General features: G+C 36.9%; 1 protein-coding gene across 1 annotated transcript in view; it reads left to right on the top strand.

Annotated features, from left to right (window-relative positions):
* The window catches only part of ADCY8 (adenylate cyclase 8), a 115,509-nt gene that overhangs the window by 56,490 nt on the left and 31,296 nt on the right, over nucleotides 1–27,723 (top strand). The window contains 4 exon segments of the mRNA XM_058805544.1: nucleotides 4,413–4,540; nucleotides 13,198–13,356; nucleotides 17,341–17,611; nucleotides 23,324–23,521. Coding sequence (XP_058661527.1) covers nucleotides 4,413–4,540; nucleotides 13,198–13,356; nucleotides 17,341–17,611; nucleotides 23,324–23,521 — 756 coding nt within the window.

Raw genomic sequence — 27,723 nt, 5'->3', positions numbered from 1 at the left:
AAAACAGACTGCTGATTAAGAGCTTTGGCCTGGCCCCCATTCATGCTGAGAAATGAGGTTTGTCCAGGTTTCCTCTACCTTTGGCACATGTTTCAGGAACTGAGCTATTGTGCACAAAGGCCAAGTCCCTTCCTCCTCCCACTGGCTGCCTTTTAAAAGAAGACTTACGTGTATGACTTCTCTTTGTTCTGTAGTTCAGTTGCAGTAATTTTTCATGCCCAATGTTCTAAACTTTGAGCTTGAAATTATGAAAATTGCAAAAAATTTTGAATTTTCTGTGGTCTGTTCGCTATCCTATGGGGTTCCCTTCAAAACTAGGTGAAATGATTAATTCAGCACTGGCAGAATCGAAAAAGTGGCATAGTTTATAAAACAAAATCACTTTTTTTCCCTTGTCAGAAATTCAGCCCAAGGAAACAAGAAATATTAATGAAGTCTCTGACTGTGTCTTTCAGTAACTTGTTATTTGAGCAACTCATTTCTGCAGTTCCACCTTATGCCAATTTGCTTTGCTTCCTTTCCAGTCACTAGGGGTATATTTAATAAGCTCAAATATAAATCATTCACCACATGCAAGGTAATTATTTATGAAAAATCTGCATATTTTCTTTTTCTCTGGATTTAGCTGAATTGGAAAAATGTTTCTTATCAATTGCCACTGAATTAATCTAGAATTATTATTAAAAAATAGTTGGGTGTTTGAGTCTGTTCAATTTCCCCTGGCAAAAATTCTGATTTAAATTGATCTTGGCAGAATCAGGCCCCTTAATCTTCCACTTGCAGCAAATGATAAGCTGCAAATAAGGGGAGAAAAGAGCCTCTATTTGTGACATGCTGAGATTTTAATTGATCCCCTCAATAAATGCTATTAATGAATGAGTATTGAAAGGGGTGTGAGACTGATGGATACTGATGTGAATGTCTGTATAATATCAGCTGTCATTTACATGCCTAAGGACAACTTCTAGAATTGCATATGAAAAAGGGAAGATGGATAGAATAAATTAAAGAGGAGATGATAATAGCCTCAGAATGGTGTAAGAATTTAACACTGTTGTGAAAAATATTTCCTGTACCAAAGTTCCTGTATGACAATTTTCTTTTATTTAAATAATTTACTCATTTTACAGTTTTTCATACATATTTAGACTTTTCATTCGTTTTCATTTAATATCAACTTGCCACTCTTAGATACCATTGCAGTGAAATGATTTTAGGAAGTGGGCTTGAGCTCTACAGCGTGAGGAAAATCCCGATTGATACTAATATCATTTTATACCACTGAAAAGTGGGCAGGCCCTGACAAAACTCAGTCTCTGATATAAAACTGGAGCATGGCTGCCTGCATTATCCATGAGTCTTACCTTAATGCTCTTGTACAACCATTCTGACAAAGCACTGAGTCTAAACTGCAGATGTGATTAAGTTACCGAGTCATTTGAGGGAATCTCAGGAGAGCAGGCAGTTTGCCTCTGCCAAAGGCAGATACCATTAGCCTCCTGTCCTTCTTGAGAGTCGTTGAATTATCTTCCTCTAGATGAAATATTTCCAGTGATAAAAAGCCTATAGTTTACTTTTGAAATGAGTATGATGGGAATAATTAGGGAAGAATAAAAAATGAAAAAGCAATGTAGTCATGCTGTAACACAGATCACATTTAGCAGTCATAATAATATGATTAACAGGAAAAAAAAAATAGGAAGACAAGGAGTCATTTAAAAGCTCCCTGTGGTTTCTTGTGCCAGTAGAGACACCTTGCCTGACCCTGCAATGTTCCACAGGACATAAATCTTATGTCATATTTGTTAGTCCCGTGTGGGTGTTTCACATACCCAGGGTTTTACAGACACATGCTGAGTTCAGGTACAGACAGCTGAACTGAAGCCCAGCCAACAGCTTTAGCTGTGAGCTGAATTTTTCCCCGGGCTTCCCTGCCTGGCTCTCCTTGGGCTCGCGTGCTCCCTGGCATGGGGACACCTGACACAGTCATCTCCGCTTGGACATTGCACTCCATGGATCACTTCCTGAGCTTTGGCAAATCACACAGGTGACATCACATCATGAGGGAGAGAAAACATTCATGAGGAGTTGAATGGATTTCCTGTGTCACACATGTGCACTCACATTTGCATATATCAGATCCTCGTTAGCAGATCTTGACATGCATGAAGAGTCTTAATCTTACAAAAAGCACATTCCTCTGCTTTATTCTGAATTTCAGACATGCAGGAAGGTGATATAAGTCTCATCTGAATTTACTGGAATCAGCACTGTAACCAGTTTAAGTGAGGTTTTAAGAATCAAAAAACAGTCTTATCCTATTGAAAACTGAGGTCTTTAACTGTGCTGAAATAAATTCTCACTTTAAAAGGGGTTATGCATGTTATCTCATAGGTATAATAAATGTTGAAATTAAAAATGTAATTAAAAATTAAAATATAATAATAATTGAGATATATCTTCTTTCTTTTATTCCAGTCTCTCTTTCCTAAACATTGACTGTTTTTCCCTTTCCCCGCCTCTATTCTACTATAAGGTTATTATTTGTAAATTATTTGTAGTGGTCCTGAATAAAGTGCTGCCTTTTGATTTATTCCACCTCGGTCAAACCAATATGACACTATACACAATCCTTTTACTTTCTAGATGTGAAAGCAAACATCACTTATAGTAAGAATCAATTGAATGAGACTTTTAGAAAAGTCCAAGAACTCTAGAATCTGTGGTTTATATCTTCATCTCTGCATTTTGTCTAAACGAGGAACACAGAGAGAAGCTTAAGGAAACCCACTTAATGTTTGACATTCATTGATTTATGCTATTGAGTCCTACCTACTTGTCAATTAACTTTTATGTTTCATAGTTTCACTCTATAGTTAAAAAAAATAGGTGGAAAATGTGGTAACATCAGACCTCTAATTCTTTCCATTGAGGAGGAACAGTTAAAAAAAAAGTTGTTTTGGAGGGGTTTAGAATGTACAATTTCATTTAAAGCAATATGAAAAATTCTTAGTGGTCTTCTGTGGGTCTGCAGAGGGGCTGAAAAGAAGGGGTTGAGGAAAGAGGAGAGTTTCATATGAATTTTGACTTTTTAGAAGTCCGAGTTCAGTCTGGAATTTTGTGTGAAACTTGGGTACCAAAGCATTGCACTTGAAAGGCAAGTGCTGGTTTTAGCTGGAGACTTAACCAAAGCTTCAAACACAGTCAGTTCCTACTGATGGTTTGGGGAGATTTTAGGGTGAATCAGCTTACTTTGGCCACGTGCCCAGAGCAGATCTTACCCTTGCTGGCATCCTTAAGGCTTCAGCTGGCTTCTCAAAAAGCTTTGGGTAAAAGTGTGAGAATTCTGTGTGTCACTCCAGGATCGTGCAAGGATTGTCTGAGGTTGACTACAAACCTTCAATCTTCCTAAGCAAAACCTTGAAGGGAACCCATACTTGATTCCTGGGAGAACCAGCATTCACATTTTCTCCCATATCTTACTTAAATTTTTCTTTTTAAAGGTCTGTTATTGCAGCCTTTACTGATTGATTATTAATACTACACTCAATATTTCAATTATTCTCCATCATAAAAACACTTCCTTGCCACAAGTTGTAATGTTCTCTGTTCCTATGCATTGATTGCCTCAGCAGAACACATCGGGTAAATTTACAGTAATCTTGGTCTCATATGCTGGTCTGGGAACTGCAAATTTGCAGCAACTCAGATATTTCTGCTCACTAGAAAAGAATCTTCTAAAATAATGGTCAAATTACACAACAATATTTTGCTTCAGTTTCTGATGACACTGTTAATATGTATTTTAGAAATTAAATTCACTATTTGCTCTTAGGGTAAAGGGTGTCTCTAGCTGGATGCCAAACACCATTTCTCCACAGCATGAGTTTGATGCAGGACAGCTTCTTTGAGATCCTTGCCATGCAGATACTTGATCAGCTCCTGTAGCTGTTGGAATACTTGAGTGTCACTGCAGAAACTTTAGTGGGAAGGGATTTCAGTGGGAAGAAAGAGGTTTTTCATTTATTTCCAGTGTAAAAAGCAGGCAGGAAAACATGCCCTGGAGGTACATAGCCTAAATTGGGTTATTCATTATCTCAGCTGGCATTTCTGAATCCTTGGCCTATGTTCCACCTAGCTCTGATAAAACCTTTCTCCCCATTAGCAAGAACATCTCTGATTAGAATAAAACAAAAATCACAGTAGCCTTTTTTTCTGCAAATGTAAAGGTACTCTATTTCAAAAGTGATATAAATCACAATTATACTAATGACAAGCAGGAAACATCCAGAAAAAAGGTGGGGTGTTGGTTAGTTTTTTAACAATATTTTTTCAACCACTTTTACTTTCGCCTTAACATGCTGAAAAAAATATGCAAATATTTTCTTTCTCTTTGCTACATTTGTGTGTAGGAGCACCATTGTCTCAGAATAAAGATCCTGGGGGATTGTTACTACTGTGTCTCGGGGCTCCCAGAACCTCGCCAGGACCATGCACATTGCTGTGTTGAAATGGGGCTCAGCATGATCAAAACTATCAGGTAATGCCTTTTCCTCCCCCTGATTCATTGTTTCTGGCAGTGTTCTCAACTTCCTACCTGAGAATGTTATCACTAGACAAGCAAGTATTCTGTTGGTTCAAAAATCTCAGCTTTATCACTGTGAAAAGGACAGGACTTTTCTGATCCGTGTAATGCGTGGGAAAAGTTGCTAAAATGATTTTATTAACCTGTGCTGCTTCAGAGATGTAACACAATAGCTGTGTGTGCAACTGAGAGGCTTCACAGTTCTTGGCAGTTCTCACTTTGTACTGTTGTCAGTTTCAAATGGAGACTGAAGAGGAGGAGTCTGAATTGCTTCCTATAATCCCTTTAACAAAATTAAACCACACTATAAACACAAAATAGACAGCTTTGGTTATCCTTTAGCTTGAAAACTAGCTCATAGACAAACTCATAAGTACTGAGATTTTCCAGATGAACAAATTTTACGTGCTAAATTAGGTTCTTGCTTAAATTCACCAGTACTGGAAGTATTTTAATGGAGGAATGTGTTCCCATCATGTAAATATAATTATGTTGCTGCTAGATTATTGTATTTTGATGCAATTACAATTAATAACAATCATATTTCAGCAGCCTGTGGGTAGAGCTTGTCCAATGAGTTACCATGACATTAGTTGACATCTAGTACTCCAAGAGAGGTTTTGTCCATCTTTTAGAAATTTATGGGTTTTTACTGATACAACATATCAAAAAAAATTTACTGAGCTTATCATAGTCAAATACTTTTTCTGTTGTTTCCTTCCCTAAAATAGTGTTGCCTAACATGAGCATTCTCCCCTTTCCCTGGATGTTTTTCTGTCCAATCTCTTTTTCTGCTTCTTGTCCAGACCTCTTTGCCCATTTTATCTGGGTCTGTCTCATGACATACATCAGACACTTAATGCACACTGCAGCTGCATTACTGAGCTCTTAATAGAGACAGAATTTGACTAAAATTAATTAATGGAAAATGTAACTGAATAATGATTATGCAACAGTGATATCTAAGAAGGCTGGATTCAATTATCACAGGCTAAATGTTGAATAAAGTAATCAATACTTTGCTTCTGGAATCCCCACAGTGAAAGTGAAACATGAATTAGAGAACACAGAGATGAAAAACTCCACCAGCACTGTTAAGATTTTTTGGATACACACATCAAATCTTTGCATTTCCTTGGTAACACCACCTGCAGACAACCCATTGTAAGCTCTCTTTCTTCAGACAGTAAATCTCTCTCCATCTCCTTACACATGTGGAAGTATGTAACATCCTGTGCCCTTCAATGAACAGGGTCTTGAAGGCAGCAATCCAATATTGAAATATTGGAAATATTGGTCTATTTTTAGTATCTTAAATGACAGCTACAGTCAGTCAGAGCCATGACACAAAGTCCATCAGGACTTGGGTCATCCATCACAGACTACTTCAGTTCCGATTACCCCCAATTTATTTGATAATCCCAGTATCTGATTTTCTCTCTATGCAATGAGGATGGTTCTTCCCCCAGGCTTTTCTGTTCAGAGTCTTATATTGCTTATCTTAATGTGTGTTCACTCAGTTCACAGGGAGGACCAATCCTGCCATGGAATATTAGAAATACTTCTGCCCACATTTCTGAGAAAATTTGGAGTTATCTATATTCTATTAATTAAAATTAAAGAAGTAGATATATGTCTCACAGTTAAGAATTAAAAAATACCCTCTTAATAAAAGTGAGTTTTTTGTCACATTGGTCCCCACAGAATTTTACCATATTTAAAATGTGACAGAAATGACATTTTGATGATTAGAAAATTTTTTATCTTCATGAGAAGATTGCATAAAATAAATATTGTTTTAGTCTAAAATAATAGGGAGATGACCCAAGATATGCAAAACCATCATTCAGATTGGAGAGCTGCATTGAAGTTATACAGACAAACGTTTCTCTCCATTGATATTGGTAACGTTGTACTGACCACTACAACTCTTCTGGTGAGGTAGAACCCAAAAAACCCCTGTGATCTCAGGATACCATGGCTGAATACTCCTTCTATTGTCCTTGATGCCTCCATGGTGAAAGGGAATAGAACAAGAGTGTCGGGTCCATTCATTACACAACGTGTGAAATAAATCTACATGGACAGACTGTCTCACTAGGGACTTTTGAGTGTTTTCATACAGCTCGTATCCATACAGCTAAATTGTTAATATATTGTTAATTGAGAGTCCACAATTTGATTTTAAGCTTGAGTCTTGCAGCTCCATTACTCTTTTTGCAGATGAAAGGAACTGGTTAGAACTCAACAAAATAATTCAAGATCCTTATTTTCCCTGTAATGTTTTTTTTTTTTTGCATCACCATGCTTTGTTAAAAATTCCATAAAAGAAGCATTATTATTGTTATTCCAATCTGTCTTCTTGTTCTTTGCTCCCTTAACTGTTGAGAACAATTGATGGGTGACTTCTAATCACAGGAAGATGGCATGGAATCTGATATTTACTCCAAAGTAAGGTGGTTTTGCTCCACCACATTTAGGCATGAGAAAAAAATCCATACTCTGTCTCTACTCCAAAAGCCAAAGACCTGTAAATTCTGTTTCCTAAAATCTCCATGACTAGGAGTAGAATGGAAGGGAGATTGTGTGAGACTCTGCTCCTCAAGGACTCACTTTCATACTGTAAAGATGGAAATGGCACAATATATATATAACAGTGGAAATTCAAACAAACCCTTGTGCTGGTATATTTGTTTGGTGAATCAAGGAGTCCTGAGTTGTTTCATTTGTTGGATCATTTCCCACTAAAAGCCATCTGAAAGAGTAACTATTATGACAGAATAAATGGTCCCAGCATGCAATATAGGCTAAACTCCAGAAATTAGATAACAGCTTGTCTTCATTAAAAGTCTGTAATTAAGTACTAATATTAAGGCAAATTCATGAGAGAGAGGAAAAAAAAAGGAAAACTAAAAAAACCCAAACAAATACACAACCAAAAATACCTCAACTGTTTCAGATAACTGACTGCCCTGGCAGGATTCCTGCTTTTAGCATGAAAAAACTGCTTTTATCATAATCTGTTGAATATTAATGGAAATCATGAAGCGATCAATTCCTGTTAAAGAAGTAACTCAGGCAGTAAAAGAGACAGGAATTGTTTTCATATTCCATTATTATAAATTGTTTAATTAAGTAATTATATAATAATATTATTCATCCAGTTCTGGATTCCTTCCATAGATTATTTCTCCTATGATCTACAAGGCTCTTCTTATGATTTACAGAAGAGAGAATGTATTCACAAACCCAAAAACTAAGGTTTAACTTCATTTCTGTGTGGTGTTGGAAAGGGATGTTGTGACATATTCACAAGTTCAACCAGCACTTTTTAGACAGTTCTAAGACTGAATATAGGTTTCTCACTGAGACTTGATCATATTGTCACCTCCACATGTCCTTTCAGCCTTTGACTGAATGGAGAGAATATCAGAATAGATTTTTCTTTCCCTATTTTTGCTGCTGGATGATGATATGAACTAAATCAGGTAGACAGGAATGAGTTCATGCACTTCCGTGACCTCTTTCCTTTGAATGCACCATGAAACACAGTAAAGGACACATTGGAAAAATGGCACAGGACTGTGTATATATACATATATATGTATATGGTTATATATATTTTTTATAACATACTTTTCAAATCAAAAAGCAAACTTCTAATGTGGTCCCTTGTACTGTATTATTTTCCTGCTTCTCAGAGCAGATTGACATAAGAAAGAGGAATACAGCAGTATTAACTCTGCCCATGTAGTTACAGTTTCTGTCTCAACTCAGAGCAAGTCAGTTATATTAGTGACAATATGAAGCTTCTCCAGGTAATAGTTCTGCCTACATTAGATTACAGTTCTAAATCCAAGTTAAACTCATCCTGGTGCCATTTTAAATTGGCTCTTTGGGAAAATATCTACATTAAATTGTAAATTCAACTTGTATAAAGTTCATCTATGAAATGCTACATCCCACAGGTCACATTGCCTGCACTGTACCATTCAAAGTGTTCAGTAGTTTAGTGCATCCTGTTACCAAGCTTTTCTAAAATAATGGATATCTCCTTCATGGGCATGACACAGTTCCCAGAGTCACACTGAAAAGATCAATTACCTCACTTCATCTACTATCCTGTCATGTCAGCATCAAAACCTGATATTAATTTCTTCAGGAAAATTCCATAATTCTGTTGAGTCTAACCAAAATGTTCTCTATATAACTGAACCTTATGGTCAAAGGACATTTCAGTTAACAGGAGACACAGGAGATCACCTATCCATCCTTCTGCTCTCAGCAGAGTCAGCTAAATCCCTTACTTACTTCAACCAGAATACATGGACTTTCATATTTCACCTATATGAGGATGATAATGACCATGTCTTGATGGATAAATTGAACAATCCCAGAGAATATTAGTCATCCCTGAGAAAAAGTGGAGCAGACTGGCCAACTCCACTCTTCTGAAGTCACTTTGCTTCCAGAACCAGGCAGTTGAATTCAAATTACCTACTAGAAATGGTCTGGAACAGGATGTGAAAGGGCTTGTTGAGAATTAAAAAGCATTCTGGATTGTTTTAAGTATCTCAAAGCATAGTCAAAACCTTGCACAATTGAACTGGCCAGCACAGAAGCAGCCTGTGTGTCACTCTCAATCTCCAGGGCTGGAATTCCAGGGCACTCAGATTTTTGACAGCTACAGAAAAGGTTGAAAAGGAAATTTCTGACTTTTGGCTCACCTTCTTCATGCAAATAAGAAAGGTTTAATTAACACTATAAAAATGAAATACCCATCAAAGAATGCTGACCAGGAGGAAATGCCAAGATCCAATTAAAATCATTGCAATTTTTTATCTGTGGCTAGACTGAAATGAGATGAATGGCAAAAATAACAAGAGTCACAGTTACCTCATCCTGGATAAGGTATCAAAGCACTTGTGAGGCAAAGAGGGCTGCTTTAGAGATCATCAATAATGCATTTTGTGCGTGCACTTTGTCAATGTCTCTGAAGAAAGCCTGTAAAGTAGTTGAAGAAAATACATTTTTTTTAATTAGAAGCTTCATTAACAGTTGAATAAATTTAAGAGAGAGAAGAAATAGATGTGGAATACCTGAGATTTTGCAAAATGGACTCTCTTAATTTTTTTCTCTACAATTTTTTATCTAGTACATGCTATTATTTCTGACAAATTTTTTTTCTCAACAAGTTAGAATTTCCACTACTGATGAAGGTGACCCAGGCTTTGTTATTTCAGGCTTTTTTTTTCTTATACCTGTATGTAAACAAGATCTCCTAAAATATGTGCTAGTCTGGCTGCCAGAGAGTTAGATTTGACCATGATTAAATCCCCTTCTTTACATAATTCAGAAATCTTTTTCAGCCCACATCACTCTCAATTTTAAATAAAAAGAATAACTCCATGACTTCTTACATATTAACAAATTACCTCACTTTTAAACTTTTTTAATCTTTGCAGAGAAATTTTGAAATAAAGCAACCCATTTATTCTTTGTTCAACTTAATATCTTATAACAAAAATTTTATGAAGACTATTCTTTCCACAACAGGTTATCAGCAGTTCTCCTTTCAGTCTTGTGTTGCAAATAATGAAGTAATTTGAATGAGACTACATCACTCTTGTGCTTTGATTCATGTCCTGGACAGGGCTGTTAAAATATATTTCAGACTATGCCTGTTACTTCATGCAATCAGGTCCCCTCCTGCAATTATTTTCCCACCTATGCACACAGGAGCTGTGCATGCCAAGAGGATGCAAAGGCAGAGCCCTGCATGTGTCCCAGCACTGCAGCAGGCAAAGAAACAGAATGTCCTCAGCCAGGGGGTGCAGGCAGGAAGCCAAATCCACTCTGACTGCTGGGGAAGAGCTGAGATCAAATATCACCTGAGCAGCACATAAAGAGTTGCTGGGAGACTGTGGGAGACAGATAAGGCAAGGGGGACAGGACCTTGGTTAGTGTCTGCAGTGCACTGCAGGAGGTGGTGTGGACAGCACAGCTCTGTGAGGTTTACGACAAATGCAGAAGTCCCGTGTGGATGATGGAGGATGCCAAAGCCTTCTCAGGCCATCCCCACATTTTTATGACAAAGGAAAAGTTAAATCCAGAAATACTTAGTGGCCACTCTGGAAATAGAGGGGCACATTGCTCAGTTGCAACATGGTTTGTACCTGGTCTCTCCAGGAATACCTGCATGTGTTAGTTCTCATACAAGATACATTTGTATCTGGTATTTACCAGACCCTAATTTACAGTATTTAAAATGAATAGAATAGAATAGAATAGAATAGAATAGAATAGAATAGAATAGAATAGAATAGAATAGAATAGAATAGAATAATAAGCTATTTTAGGTGGAAGGGGCCTGCGGTAACCATCTAGCCCGGCTGCCTGCCAATTCAAAGGTCACCAAAGCTAAAACATGTTAAGCCCATTGTCCAAATGCATCTTGATCATGGGCTTGGGGCATCAATCACCTCAGCAGAAAGCCTGTTTCACTGTTTGGCCACAGTCATGGAGAAGAAATGTTCCCTAATGTCCAAGCTGAACATTCACTGATGGAGCTTTGAGTTATTCCCATACTTTCAGTCACTGGATCCCAGGGAGAGGAGCTCAGCACCTCCCTCTCCCCTTACCCTCCTCAGGAAGCTGTTAGAGAGCAATGAGGTCACACCTCAGCCTCTTCTTCTCTAAACCAGACAAACCTAGAGCCTTCAGCTGCTCATCACAGGACATGACAGTTGGTAAAATAGAAATTAAATTAGTAAAATAGCACATGTGTCTATACATGTATACAGAAAGATTACATAAATAAAGGCTATTAAAACATTTTATTAAACTTAAGCCCTTCTTATTGCTTGTATTTTTCAATGAAAAGCTTTTTGTTCAATTATTCCTCTAAATACAATTATCTTTTATTTCAAAATAAGGAAATCAAATGTAAAATGAAAAAATAATTAACTTAGTCTGAACAAAAGAAAAAGGCAGACAGGGGAAAAAATCATGTGAGGAGGTGTGTGACAATCCTTTAACAGTTATGAGTGTCAGTTTAGATATTTTTATAGCATATAAAAGTTATTCAAAACACATTAAAATCTCACACTTCTATTAGTTGCTCTCACAACATTTAAAGTGCTTCAATGTGGATGATTTGTTGCATATCCCATCTTCCAGAGACAGATAATTGTTGCATAATTTTGATATTTCGTTTTCTTGCTTGCATACAATGAAGGAATTTGTAAATGAAAACTATAAGCTCTAAGTGTAAGAACAGAGATAAATCTTTTTGAAAGTTTCTTTGTTTATTATTTTATGATTTAGCATTTTAAACCTTTCTCTCTTAGATGAAATATGTTGGTTTCCTGATGTGATGAACAGGTCTTGTAGGCAAACTACTGCACTGAGACATCATATGGCTGCTTTTCTCCAACTTTTCCTAATATTAAGGGAAGGGAAATGATGAATTCCTTCTTTTCAATTTTTCATTTTTGTGCAACTAGTTTCCATTTTAGAACTCTTGGTTTGGTTGGTTTTTTTTCCCTTACAAACTGAGCTGGTGCTCCACTGCTACAATGAAAGCCCAAGTATTGAATGCAGAAAGCAATTTACCCTTTTCTCCTCTGCAGAGGACCTGCCAAGGTCATTACTGATGCATCTGAGGCAGGGGTAGTTAACTTCAGAGCAGTGAAATAGAGCTGTTTATTCCTTCCCTGCTCTGTAGTGTGATCTTGCTGTGCTTCTATTGACTTCAGTGACTGCAGGGAGGAGGCTCTTTACAGACACACAGCAGGTTTGTAGACCAGCAGTAGCAGTGTGCTTTTCCTATCCTGAACACACAATTTAAAGATTAATGAACACAAGCTCTAAGACTATTTCTGGTGCAAACAGTTATTGTCACACAAACAGAACTAGAAAAGCAGCCTCTTAACAAGTATGCTCATATTTTGTTTATTTTTGAGAGGTGAAATTGTCATCACAACCCCACAGAATGGAAAAAACAGATTTTAAACTCACATGGTTGTCATGACAGTGCAAATGGTGTTCTGACCAAATCTAATTAAAATAATCATTCGACAAAAGGTAACTCTGGAAAATCCCAGTCAATAAAATAACATTTTTTAAAAAATTGAAAATAAGTAAAAAATACACAAGAATATAAAAGCATAGACAGGTTTGATGAAAACAGTTCCTGTTCCTGAACTGTCCACATTGTTCCCGACTGTTCCATACTGTTCCAACAGTTCTGTACTGTTCCTGAACCTTTTATAAGGTACCAAGCTAAAGCACTCAGTAAGTCCAACAAAACATTTTCACTCAGATGTCTTTTTCTCTCTCTATCTTTCCCTGTCTGATTGAAATAAGAAGAGTGCCACTGAGCCATGCATGCAATTAAGTGCTTAATGATAACCTGGCTTTTAGAATAATTTTATCACTACTTCTACCTTTGCTGTTTAGAAAGTTCTCTCTTCATTTTACAGGCTAGACTGCACTTTGCAGCTAATTGACATCATATTTTACATCATGCCCTTTTCAAAATGATATAGAAAATTGTGGGATATATTTTCATAAGTCTGGTCTTTTTTCTTTCTTTGTGTTTTGTTTAACAGATATGTCAGATCAAGAACAAAGCACGACATTGACATGAGAATAGGGATTCATTCTGGATCTGTTCTGTGCGGAGTGCTGGGCCTGAGGAAGTGGCAGTTTGATGTCTGGTCATGGGACGTGGATATTGCAAACAAACTCGAGTCAGGTGGAATTCCTGGGTAAGGCAAAGTGTATTTGGCACAGTCAGAAAACATTGCCAGAACATTGGACTGTTAATCTTGCCAAGAGATTAACTCTTTTACATCCTTCCATCAACTGTGACCTTTTTTTTTGCTATTTTGCAGTTGGAAAGGATTAGTGAGGCTATAGCCAAAAAAGGTAGAAATGGTCTGCTTGTAGAGCCATTTGAAAAGACAAGACAAAAATATTTATTTTTCTTTGTTATCCTGATTTTCTCAAAAAGGTCCATCTTTTGTTTTCAGCCCTCATAGTCCTCAGAGGTAGCTCAAATTTCCCAGTTAGATGTCGACCATTCATGAGATTTTCCAAGCTTCTCTCACCTTTTTCATTCAAATGATACTATGAGGTACAAAGCTATAATTTGTTCTATTTTATAATGCACAAACTGTGGGAAGAAATTATATTTTCCTGGGTCAATAGTCTAATAGCAAGTTGTTATGAACAGCAGGATCTCTGTTAATATAATTTGTCAAAATAATTTAATGCTTTAGTAGATGTTTTGAGATATTTAACTTAACCTGTCTATATGTGAAAATGCATGGTTTTCCACTAAAAAAAGCCTGGTTTCTTTCTTTATCTGAGTGTCTGATGTGGCTGATTCACCTGAAAGTTGAATGTTATTTCTGCTTGATATGGCCTATATATCCTGTTAGTTTGGAAGCTACAAATCCTAGATTTGAACAGTTGTGATTGCAGGAATCTTCTGTTCACTTTCAGTCCCACCTGCCATAGATGAAAAATGTAGAAAAGATCACCTAGACAATTCCAATTTTAGCCATAGAATTTGGAAGCAATATCAGCAGACATCTTTATGTGGAAAAAATCTAAATGGTGCTGTCACCTTGAATGACAGAGATTTTAAGTCATCAAAACTGAGTCATGTGCTGTCCTCCCTACACACACATCAGGATCTGTCAGAGCTGTCATGTTCCCAGGAAATTGGAAGGAAATTTTCTTCATATATTGCAAATGCAGGCCCCTTCCACATTTCTACATAGTAAACCTTTATTCTAATATATCTTCTTGGAATTAGCAGAAAATGAAATTCTGTATGCTTTCAGAACAACTTCTGTACTCTGCATATGTCACCCATGTGTAAAATTTCAGAAAAAATTTCATTGTCTGCTGCTTATCCCATGTGATAGGCCAGATGACTAAGAGGATGCTTTGTTCACATGAGCAAATTAATAATCTAAGTTTCACCATTCACACCTGCAAAAAGCAGAGTCTATTGCTGTTAATGTGTGCAAGTTGTATGGCTATTAATGAATAACCCAGAAAATGCACAGATAAAATGCTGCAGATAAAATGCCTGGCAGGTTTTCAGTCTGCCAGAGCAGAGTGATTTCCTGGATACCAGTGTGCCAGCAGAACAAAGCCTGTGTGTGACAGTAATGAACCAAGTCCCTCAGAATAGTGATTTACATCAGAGTTTCCTAGTGTGCAGAGCAGATTAATTAGATCAGTTAAATTCATTTCAGCCTCACCTTACTTCTCCCTGCCACTAGCACCCAAATCCCCCTGCTTATTGCAATACTGAGGTCATTCCCTTTCCTAGAGCAGCTTCACCAGGAAAGCTGCCCTGGGGTTGTGAGCGGTGCTGCTCTCAGGGTGTGAAACAAGGGCAAAGATGAACTGCAGCATTTTCCTGAGGGCATAGTGGAGGGAGGCAGCTGAGGATGGGAAATGTCCTTTTACCCATCCTGAGAGCAGGAAAGGGGCTCTGCTCTCCCCCTGAATGCCTGTGTGTGCCCCTGAACCCCATCCACCTTGGGAGATGCAGGGAGAGATTGCACCTGACAGAAGGAGCATAACCCCAGACCAGCTGCCATGGGGAAGGCTCTTAGGAGCACTGAGAAAAAAATGGCAATTTCCAATTTTCTGAGAGTAAAAAAATGTGTCCACAGCACCTGAGAAGGAAATCTTGTGATCTTGTAGTCAGTGACATTCTTCTGCCAGGATTCCATTTTCTAATAGTTTTTACTTAGTGTATGTGGTTATTACTCTGCAGTAGTGAATTGCATAAATCCTAGGTAATAATTAATTTTCAATGACAGGTATCATCTAACACTGCAGGCCTGATGTGCTTTCAAGAGTAAGTCAGGCAATATTTTTTGACTTCAATACTCAGGTTCCCAGTGTACTGTATTTGTAGAAAATTAAAAGATATCTCTTCACATTTTAAGTTTTTTTAAGCAAGCAGTACAAAACATGAAGCCAGAAAATACTTATAATCTGCCAACTGTTTATTAATGCCTGACCCATTTAAGGATATCACATTAATAGCTATCTCCATACTCTGGTAAAGCTGTTATCATATCCATCACAAAATCCATATTTCAAGGCTTTATTTCCTAAATTATATTAGTTGAATCTAAAGAGAGAGATAGTCACCTTGGCAACAAGTGTATCACTTTCTCTTTCTTTTTTCTTTTTTTTCTTTAGTTTCTTTAGATTGGTACTTTACTTAAATCAATTTAGCCTTTTTGGATTTCTTAGGGCTAGGAATTTCATCATCTTTCTGAGAGGTCAAATGCTTTGCTGTTTCAGTCCTGGACAAAAGTTGCTTGTATTTGAAAGACATTTTTACTGGGTTTTATAATGAGTTTTACTGATTTTTCACTACAAAATAGTACTAATCTCTGTGATTATTATAACAGCATGACTTTAGAAAGAGAAAGCTGTACAAAACCTGGGAAGAACCAGGGAATTTGAGACAGCTTAAAAACGACTGGTATACAAATTTTTGATTTTTTAATTAAATATTGATATTGAGTGCTCCACATGGACAGTTTGTGCCAAGTTGTGATACTCCTGGGCACTTCACACTGCTTAAATACAACCAGGACTTTTTTTTCTAGCAATGCATATACATGATATATGACCTTACAGTCTTTTATTCCATCATAGTATTATGCAGTTTAATTCTGTATTTGCATCCTTTGAGTTACAGAAGGAATTCCCAAGGGACTTGCTAGGATCATTTCATTCACAGGAAGAAGCCAAATTGTGGTGCCTGAGAAAAGCAATGTAGCTATGTGTCATCAAGAAAGGATCAAGAATTTCAGCTCACTCTAAATATTAGGAGTCTGTAATGCAAGTCTGTCTTTCAGAAAGTGACATACACTCGAAGTTTAAAAAATCAGCTGGTTTAAAGTCACTACAACTATTTTATTTGGGCCAGATAAATGCCTAATGAGCAACTCTCACTTGATTCATGATGCTGCATTGTAGAGTATAGCATAGCCAACCACGTTGATGTTCTCTAGATGTGTCTGCAATTCTCCTACATGCAGGAACATGAAGATTCCTTAAAAATGGTTTGGATAGAAGACATCCAAATTTCTATCATACCACTGCAAAATTTGAGTTCTTTTGGATATGATCTCTTGTATTCAACTTCACTTGGGCCAAAGCTTACAGAACTCATTGCCTGGTCTTAATAGAAATCATTGTGTTGCTTGCCTTTGCATAGTTCTCCTATTTCCCTCATTCACTTCAGGTGCAATCGGACCACTAATTTCAAATGTTTAGGCTACCTCAGGAAACTGAAGGAAATTAAAGACCTTCACATAAACTGCTCCAATGCCTACCATTTATTTTTCTCTCAACATACTTCCCTGAAGTAAAATTTTCTTTCACTCAGAATAGCATTTTACTTGGGAAGGTCCCCCATTAAACTATTAACTATGAGCAAAGGTATCAGGTGTGGATGTTAAAGTGTTTTTCCTGTGACAGGACTTTGTGCATTAATGACATCTTATTAATGTAAACATATTTTGAGGTTATTTGACCACAAATAAAGCTCATGTTTTTAAATGCACTACTTAATTTTCATTGTTTGCAATATAAAACCTTGTGTTTATGCATGATGTTAAACAATATAGAGTTCAAAGCTTCCTTCTAACATATGCATAGTAGAGCACAATCAGTATTTGCTACTACTTATTTCACCTATGCAGGAGGATTCACATCTCCAAAGCCACTCTGGACTGCCTGAACGGGGATTATAAAGTTGAAGAAGGGCACGGCAAAGAGCGCAATGAATTCCTGAGGAAACATAACATTGAGACTTATTTAATTAAACAGCCTGAGGAGAGTCTGTTGACTTTACCTGAAGATATTGTGAAAGAGGCTGTCAGCTCCTCTGACAGGAGAAACAGTGGAGCTACATTTACAGAGGGATCCTGGAGCCCTGAACTCCCATTTGATAACATAGTGGGAAAACAAAACGTAAGTCAAACTTCCTTTAATGTCACTGAGATGAATGCATGATTGAGTGCACTTCAACAATGGAGGCCTCAGAGGAGGAAACTTCATATCTAACCTTTATTCTAACATGTACTGTAACAGCAGAGGATTGAACAAATCGTTTCAAGGCAGAAAAATCATGTATCTAAACTGGGAAAATGCCAGTGAAGCAGAGATTTTGGGTTCACTGTTTTGTTTTTTTTTTCTTTTTCCCAACTGAAATTAAATGCTGCATGGCTTAGTTTTAATTGAACCACTCCACAAAATAATTAAAAATAAATCTAATGTTACTAAACTATTGGAACATTCTAGTGAGAGTGTTTATCTCATTGCATAGCTTCAATGTAGGGCCATCAAATTAAAAGGATGAGGGAAAGGGCATTTTCCCAGGGGAACACATAAAGTAGTTTACTGACATATGAGGGAAGAAAACAAAAAACACCTTGTGAAATCAGGTTCTTAATGTCTCACTTTTTAAACAAAAAATATTAAAAACTCATATTCTAAGAGACAATTAAAGTTCGCTAGCAGATGAGTTAGACTTTAAGGACATCTGTAGCTCAATAGAAATATGAAATTATAGCAACTTCTCCTGATCAGATATTTTCCAAAATCACTGCATGGCTGATTGCAGCAGCCTGGGAACCAACAATCCTTGTATGGTAAAAAAAAATCATTATTGTTTAGAGGAACTAAAGATGCAAAGGTTAAAATGCCCTCAGACTCCACTCTTCCCACTGCACTTGGAGGATTGATGAGTCTTTATAACCCCCGGTCAGCTGAAGTTTTCCTTCATTTTCTTTGAGGGATCTGTAATGACATGATAGATCCTCTCTTCTGCTGCACACCCTTATTCCTACTTGTCTGAACTGTCTGTTGAACATTGTTGTGTGGAGGTCTTGCTTTTGTCAACCGTCTTCTGCTTCTTACAAATGTGCTCAGAAGTGATAAAATCTCACAATCAGTCAGCCCACAGCAGTAGCTTCATCTCTTCAAACTGAATTGGAGCATGGCACAGTTTGCTGCTATATAAAACACCTGTTTTATATGTGTTCTGTACATCTGTGCATCTGCATGTACACTGCCTTACAGTATTCTCTGTATTTTGTTGACCTGTCTCTATATTGTCACTTCATTAGGAATAGAGATATGGGTGCATGCTGCTGTCAATATCTTGTGATCTCTCTCTATATCTTTCCCTTTAAGATATTCCAATTTCTGTAGTCCAAAGAAATCTGGGCAGGGTAGGCTTTCATTTTTTTGGTCATTTTTCCCAGCTAAACCTGATCTTGATGTTAACAAAGAGAAATAAAAAAATAAAGGATTATTTTTTTATCCATTTTTATCCAATTATTGAACAACTCCTAGTACTAGTAAAAAGGACTTGAAAGTAATTGAAGTAGGCATAGCTTAACAGCTTCTTTAAAACTTTTTTTTTTTTCTTATGGCAATAAACAATCTACTTTTAGAACAGTTTCTCACAGGTTTTTTTAAAGAATTTGAAGTGGTGTTGGGAAAAGCTGTAATTTTATATTACACAGTTTAACAATAAGCCTTTTGGTGGAGACAGGATTTTAAAAATCTGATGTTCCATGTATGATTCAATTATTATGTAATTTTTAATTTACAGTTGAGACAATAGGCAGTATTGCTCATAAATAATGTATTTTAGCTAAAAAATTCAGATGATGGATTTAAATTATACTAGGATGTAGTAGCATTTTCCAGAGGTGTGTCAGTCTTGGACAGAATAAGCATTTAATAACACTAATTAAGCAGCTTAAAGGTCACTGTTAGCAGCAGGCTTTGAGAATTGTAGAAGCAGCAACCCAACAGTGAATCACTCTCTATGTTTGAATATTTGCCAATTGAATTTAAATTATTTCTTTACCCAATATAAATTACAACAAAATTTGAGCAATTGATCACATGTATCTTACTTTTAACTCTAGTTATGTTAGGAAGCATGTGAAAAGAAATCTCTAGGGTATTCTTAAGCTAAACTCAATTTATCCCAACACACACTCATTACCTTGAACTGGTGTTCTATGAACAGCCTGAATCAGTGAATTGTAGATGTGTTTGTGTGAGTAAGAAACAAATAACCACTTTTTATGTAGGCAGTCACAGATATTAGCAAAAACTACACCTATAGCCCAGTTATCACTATGTGCCCTTGCTTTGATTGTGAGGTAAGCCAAGAGTGCAAGTTCTTGTCTGAAATTTTGACATGCCAAATATAAATGGAGGTTTCTGGTAGTGAAACAAGTGTCTTGGCTTCTTTCTTAAAGCAAAGAAAATTGGACAGAAATTATTTTATTTCAAGAGAGAAAAGACCTCCTCATCTAGAATGAATTAATGACTGTTGGATTTCTTCCATGTACCTTAGAAAAGGAGTAGCTGAAAGCATAACATGGTCACTGGATGTGCTGGTGGAGGCACCTGATGGTCCTGTCAGGATGTGAATTAGGAAAAACAGCATATTAAAATGTCTGTATTCTATAGGTGTACCTTAGTAGTGGTTGTAGTAAAGCTTAATAGTGAGCATAGAAACTATACTAAAAGACTGCCAAGATGACAGACAAGTCTAAAGAAAAGGGTGGAAATCAGTTCAAAGCCAAGGTACCCGTGTGTTGCAGCTGCCCCATTGTTATTATTGTTGTTATTTCTGTGCTGAGGTGCCCCAGCACTCCCCAGCTGTGCTCACCACTGACCAGTGGTACCATGGTGTCCCTGTGTCTTGTTCCACATTTTCTGGCTCCTGACTATTGTCCAGTCCCCAAAGCATCTCTGCTGACCACAGCTACATGTGATTGGGCAACTGAAAGTATCTGGAGTGTGTATTGGAAGAAACAGAAGTTTAGACGCCGAGCAGGTAGACACCAAACTTGTACACACCCTCATTTAGGTGTCTTCCTCTTGAGGTAAATCCTACCTCCAACCTGTCTTTTTAAGCATGTGACCTTTTATTTTCCTATTTCCTTCCAAAACATGATGCTCACAGTATGAAAAAAGTAATTCAAAACCTTCCTAAGATTTTCTAAATAACACAGATTAAAAATTTCCATTCTTGTTGAGAACTGTGTGCTTGGACTTTTTTACAGGAAAACTTCCCAGAAAGGAATTAAAACTAATCTTTTAAAGTCTCTATAAAATTTGTCTAAAGTTGGAAGTTTATTATTTTTGTTTGTTTTAATTAATCTTTCAGTTTCAGATGCAAGTTTGGCTAGGGTTTGTTGTTTTGTTGGGGTTTTTTTTAAAGAATTTTGTGTTTGTTCCTGTATGATCAATGGTTATTGTCAGCATCAGAAAACTTCAAAAGCCCATTGGAGAATTCATAACTGTGTCTTCCATAGAGCTGCTCACAATAGTGAAGGAGAGATAATAGGAAGAGTCAATATTTCTTTGTGTTTGCATAAAGAAGTCTTAAAAGATGCAGAGCAAAGAGGGGGATAAGAGAAAAAATGTGGTTAGGATTTATTCTTTAGACAATAATTTGCATGATGTTTTTTCATTGCTTTTAGATATAAACACAGGAAGCAGTTTTCTTAAGTATGTGCATGTATATGAGGGAGAGAAAATGATGAAACAAAAATATGAATTTCCTTGTTATATTGTGAATATAAATGCAAATTCAGAGTCTATTTTTGCAAAATACTGCAGGCACCATGGCCATAGTGGTGATATGTCATGTTCATCTACCATGAGATGTAAAACACTTCATACATTCAGCAAGGAGACAAGCCTTCATATCAATCACAGCTTAAAATTGAATTTTAACCAAAATATAGTTGCTTAACAGGATGAACTGAGATTATTTTCCTTGTATAAATAAAACAAAAAGCTCATCAAAAACATTAGGGATGTTCTCCACCCTTATTTCCAGCACAGAAACAGAAATACAATGTAATTCTGAGGAATCAATTTACACACCACCATCTGATGTGATCTTATCCTTTAACAGGGTCTTCAGACACACTCATGCCCTTTCAGACACCACAAATAGATAAAAGCTTTTCTTCCTAGCTCAGTTTAAAAGAGATAGGAGTACTTAAACTAAAGTAGTGTCACAGTGTGTAATAATATAGCATTTATCCACTTGCCTTGATTGTTTCTTCCCAGGTCAAGATATGAGTTCAGACATATCTGAAACCTGAGCATGAGAAAAGTTTCTTTTATACTGTGTTTTTCTCCTAATGTTGATAATAGTGATTTGCTAGACAGGAGAAGGGAGGATTCAAGTTGAGTGTCATCCCAAACCTTCTCTACTGAAGCCCTTTATCTACTAAACAAACAGGAAAACTGCTTTTCACTTTGAAACAGAGAGAAAATTTTCTGCCTGTACTTTGGGATCTTAAATTACTGTTAATAAGATGGAATATGAAATACTATCTGTGACTACAGAGTCCATAGACTTGATTTTAGGATTGTAAGGAAAGTTGTCACCTGGGCTTTGGCAGTGGGTACTTGAGACCCTTCCTGTGTTTTAATGAGCTGCCCAGATTCATTATAATATGTTTGTTTACTATAGTTTGAATATTAACAAGGGAAACCTGCCTATAGCATTTGCCCAATGTAATCCTGTGATAAAAAAGAATTTGTATCAGAAAATTATTTTGTATCACCCCTGGCTTTTCAGGGGCATCTGGTGACAGAACATCCTGAGTTCCTGATTCAACAATGCCCAAGAGGAGACAGAGCTGAAGGTCTTTTCAGGAAGGACCTGTGGAATAACTTTTCTCAGGCAGAATTTTATTTCCCACCCATAATAATGCTGAAATGTCTTATGCTATGATGTATGAAGTTTCACATCCTTTCCATTCATTAACATTTCTTAACCCTTGGGAATATTACAGTAGTAGAGTTTCTTTTCCCATTCAAGTGGGAAAGAGCTGCTTCACTGTGGTTTGTGCCATGAAATGGTACCATGAAATGGGAATGAGTTATTCTCTTTATGAAAGCAAACTCTCTCTTTGCTGAAGTTGAAACACCCTTCAAACTATATCTGCTAGAATTCCTTTGTGAAGCAAAAGTATTTTCATTTTTCCTTTGATTAGTCATTGAAATACCAAAGGAATAATGCATTTGAGATGATATTTTAAATACTAATATGAATCAAAGTTAAATTAAATCATATAGCCTAACTGTAATGTAGATTGGCTTAAATATACCAGTAGTGAAGAAGAACATATCTGAAAACCCAAGCTGAAGTAATCAGAAATGTCACCTTCTTCACTCCTGACTAAGTGATCTGTTCCTTAACTACACACATGCAGTAACTTTGAGATAAGAAAAACCTCAGTACTCCTTTGTTGTGGATTTTGTTTTATATAGCTTTCATTCTTATTTAATAAAACACACCATTGAGTCAGATATTCTGCTGTGATTTTGGTGTGTACTCCCCTCATGCATGCTTTAATAATTAAATATCAGATTTGGAAAGTGGAATATAGTCCTAATGCCCAGTGCAGCAACAAACCTCCCAGCCTGTACAAAAGAAGGCATTAAAATTCCCCCCTTGATGTACTGTATGTGTCTAGTGGAACAGAGTTATTATTTTACACTTCTATAGATTTCATTGAATGAATTGCATGGAATGCTGTAATGGTTTGCAATGCAACATGAACTAAAACATTGCATTTTTAACCCAAGGGGACCAGCAGGTTTATTCTGTTTGCATGTGCTTTCCCCTAGACTCTGGCTGCCCTAACAAGAAATTCAATAAATCTGCTTCCAAACCATCTTGCACAAGCTTTGCATGTCCAGTCTGGGCCTGAGGAAATTAACAAGCGAATAGAGCACACCATCGACTTACGGAGTGGCGATAAATTGAGAAGAGAGCATATCAAGCCTTTTTCACTGATGTTTAAAGACTCCAGCCTGGAGCATAAGGTAGCTGGGGCTTGGTAGCTGCAATATTAACAACTCAAATTGTAATAAATGTTCACTGAAGTAGAAAAGTTGTAGGTTCTGGCCTGTATTGTTTTTTTCCTGCTTTGTTTTTCTTTTTCATTTTGTTTCAGTTTTCATAAGGCGGGGCTGAGCTAGAGTTCATAATACACAGTGACATGATGCAGGTGCTATAATGCTGAAATGATTGCATTTCCTGGTTGGAAAATATGTACACTGAACAAACTCAGTTTCTGAAAACAACAACCACTGGCTGGGTTGAACTTGGTATCGAGTACAAGCAGTTTTCTGTCAGATGGCAGGTTACTTTGGCGCTAATGGTGATTGAGCATATTAATAAACTTACATTTCTATTCAAAAAATACATATCTATATTTATATAGATATGTTCCTTCCATTTAGTCATAGAATCCCTCTGATGTCTTCCATGCAGCTGCAATATTTATTTCAAGTCAAGAGTAATTTTTCAACTCTCTGTTTTAAACATCCCTCTTAAAAAACCTGTTTCTAAGAGCTAAATATGGTTCGTGTCTTTGCTTCTCCTCAACAGCAATATGATCTCATTAACTTCTCTTTCAGTCTACATTGAGATGTAAGTTATAAGTTTTAAAAGAAAAGATAATGGGAGAATACTCCTTGAAAGCTGATGTTATGGAGTGAAACTGCACAGGTCTCAAATAATTTCATTGATAGTCTCACTTGCAATGACAGTGCAGCAACAGCAGGTCTGCAATGATATGTGCATTTGACTGAAAGGAAATAAAAATAGCAGGGAAATGAAAGCATGGAGGCTCACTTCTCCATCAACACTCTAACTTCCACTGGAAAACAGACATTTGTACTTGATTTATGAGAGACTAGTCCTCAGGAAGGCTGATTAATGAGAGCTTTATCCCAACTGGAAAAGAAAAATTCTGCTTGAAGTATACCTAAGCCCTTATTGCACTAGTAATCTTGAAGAAGAAATAACAAATGCTTGCTAAAACAGAAATACAAGATTGCATTTCCTCATGAGGAGTTACACTGAGACATAAGGTAGAACACCCAAAACCAAATTATCCACAAATAATTATCTGCTGAAAAGGAAGATATGAAGATACTTCTTTCAGTGCAGTCATCATGCAAAGCTGGCACAGACCCAGAGCAAGAGAAATTCAAGATCTCCGATATCAAATTAATTACTGCATAAAGTCCCAGAAGTCATGAATGATCATTAATCTTTTCAAGATACAAGATAAAAAAATATGGGGAAAGAATCTGATTTTTTTTGGTTAAAGGAGGAAACAGCCTGATCACAAACAACTTGATGAATGAGCAAACTTGTCAGTGGCTCACCTTGCCTTACTATTTAATCACACAAGGCCCAAGCATGGGCTGGTGTAAAAGGACACTGCCCAGAATCAGAACCCATATCCAGAAAATAAACTCCTTATTATTTTATATTTCACACTTGTCAGCCACAAAGAAAAACTATAAGGATAGTGTGGAATTCAATTTAAATGCAATTTAAGAAAATAAATAAGATCCATGCCCTAATCCACCACATTACATAAGTCAGATTTAAATTATTAATAAAGTTTTTAATTGCATCTGAATGAAAAAAGTCTACTTAAAAGTTAAAATTTTTAGCAGATTTGGTACATTTTCTTCCCAGTGAGATATTTCCAATTGAGAATTGGACTGCAGTCTTTGGAGAATTATGCTTTCATTCAATATTTCCTTAGGTGTTAGTCCCAACTAGTAGCACAGGCAATAGAAATATAAAATCCATTCAGCAAAGTTGACTGAGTCTTCTCTCTGTTCCACACATTAATCTGGTTTCTCATATTAGGAAGGAGTGAAGTTCTAAAAAATGTCACCACTGCTTTATTTGTTCTGGCACATCCACCACCAACAGCTGGGCAGCCTCTGGTCAGCTCCTCCTTGCTTCTGCTCAGGGTGCTCAGATAGTGATGGGAAATGTACCAGGATACAGAGGAATGATGTGGATTAAGGGAAGATGAATCATAGTGTCCTCCTTGTTGTGGACAGGAGCAATTACCTTATGGGACAGCATGGGAAATGTCCCTTCCCTCCTGCATGTACAGTAATTACAGTTTTGTCCTTTTAACCTTAGTGTTTAACCATAGGTTTCAGGAAGTCATGGAAAAAGTAATATTTGAACTATTTTCCTGCAGAAAACAGCTATTTCATCCATCCCATCTTGTTACTACCACTTTCTCCCTTCTTCCAGTCCATTTAGGAAACAGCAAATTCAGGTTTAAACAGCTGAGATCCTGGCCAAGAAGGGTTACCTTTACCTCATTCAGTGACATTGTGTTAATGTTCTGTACCTCAAATGACAGAAAAGTGAGTAACCACATGAACAATAAACTACATTTCTTCCTCCTACATTAGTAACAGGACTGCCCTGATGTGGGGTCATGGGGTGACATGAATGGATCTGAAATGTTACATTGGACCTCTGTTTAAACAGTCTGGGTTGGTTTGATTTTTTTTCACTATAAAGCAATCCCAGATATCAGGTTTACATTAGCCAGGAAATGTACAGATTTCTCCTTTTAAGATTTCAAAAGGTTAGGAAAAAAATCCCAAAATAATTCTGGAATCAACATGCACAAAACTACCATGGAGCTAGCACAGATCCTGGTTTTCACTGGTTTAGATAACTGTTATGTCACTGCAGTTTAAGCCACTGGAACATCTTGCCACTCCTCTCTCTTTGTCCTTCTGTGGTAACAGGATAAGTGTGTATTCCACAGCAGGCAGTAGCAGACACATAAGAGAATGGGTTACCTCTCTCAGGCATTATTTTCCATATGAATTCTGCAATCCTTCATTTTTCATAGGATTTGTGCAGGACCCCACCTGGTATATCTTATAGATTCTTTACTGAAATTGACTGGTCATTACAACCTGTATTTCACTCATTAATGCTTGATATATCATTTAGAGACAATGTACCCTCAATTTTGCTAGAGCTTTTTTTCACAAATAGCATGTATGCAGATCATCACAGGAAGGTACTTCTGATGATAGTATGAAAAGATACTAAAATTTCCAATTATATAATGGCTCATAGGAAAATCTGATCCTACTTCAGATTATTCCAATAATTAAAAGATATCATCATGATGATCTCCCTAAATATCAGCAATTTTTAAATATCCATACTATATACTTTCATACAGGGTAAAGTAGAGGCACAGGACAGGGAATTTTACATGCTGGTAGGGATTTATTAAAGAAAGTTTCCAATGTAAAGGTTTGTATAAAGATATTCAAAGTCTTCCTGCATATTTGTACTTGGATTAGAAAACAGGCTGGTCTTAGACATGAAACATTTACGTATTTTCTGTGAGGTGAGCACACTGGAAATATCAAAAGAGCTTTGAATTTCAAAGTACACATTTTCTTAGTTCAAATATTTGACCTAAATATCTGAGTTTCTCTGTTTCACAATTTCTGACTGGTAAGATAAATAGAAATTACATGGGTAGGAAAACAATTTTGCTCCTCCGGCTTGCTATATCTCAGCAGCCACAGGCATCACCTCCTTCCTTAACTCAGAAACTTCCACTTGCAAGGAGGTCTGCAAGAGATGCTGGGCAAACTCTGTGCCTGTCCAGCAACTTTTCTCTTGTTGATCAGCAGCTGGATCTCTGTCTCTTCTTTGGTCTTCCCAGAAGTTCATTTCCTCTCCTGCTTAGACTTCTTGAAACATATTCTTCCATTCCTCTCCTATATTGCAGAAACTTTTCAAACTTCTTTGATGAAGAACAAACCTGGTCTCCCTTTGCATCTATAAGGTTCTCTCTGAGTCAAAGAGCAGCTCGGAGGATAAGACCAAACATCTTACTCCCCAGTGCACAAATATTTTCTTTAGGGGAACATGTGAAGCCTGCAATATTATTGGTTCTTTCCTTTCAAAGATGTTTTGAAGGAGAGAGGTGAGGAATAAGCAGCATTCTCAACAGGAGAATCCTGGCCTTTCTTAGGCAAGTCACACCAGCACAGGAGGCTCTGTGGGGTGCCCAGGGAAGGTTTTCCCTGCAGACAAGGTCACATCACAATTCTTCCTACCACTCTACACAGCTCTGGTTGGCTACATGCCCTCCCCATGATTTTGAAGGGCCTTGAGGCTTAGTGAATCCTTCAATTATTTCTCCAAGTCATTAAGGGGT

The sequence above is a fragment of the Ammospiza caudacuta genome, chromosome 1 (assembly GCF_027887145.1).
Source record: "Ammospiza caudacuta isolate bAmmCau1 chromosome 1, bAmmCau1.pri, whole genome shotgun sequence".
Classification (NCBI taxonomy): Eukaryota; Metazoa; Chordata; class Aves; order Passeriformes; family Passerellidae; genus Ammospiza; species Ammospiza caudacuta.
This window is presented reverse-complemented; position numbering and strand designations above follow the sequence as displayed.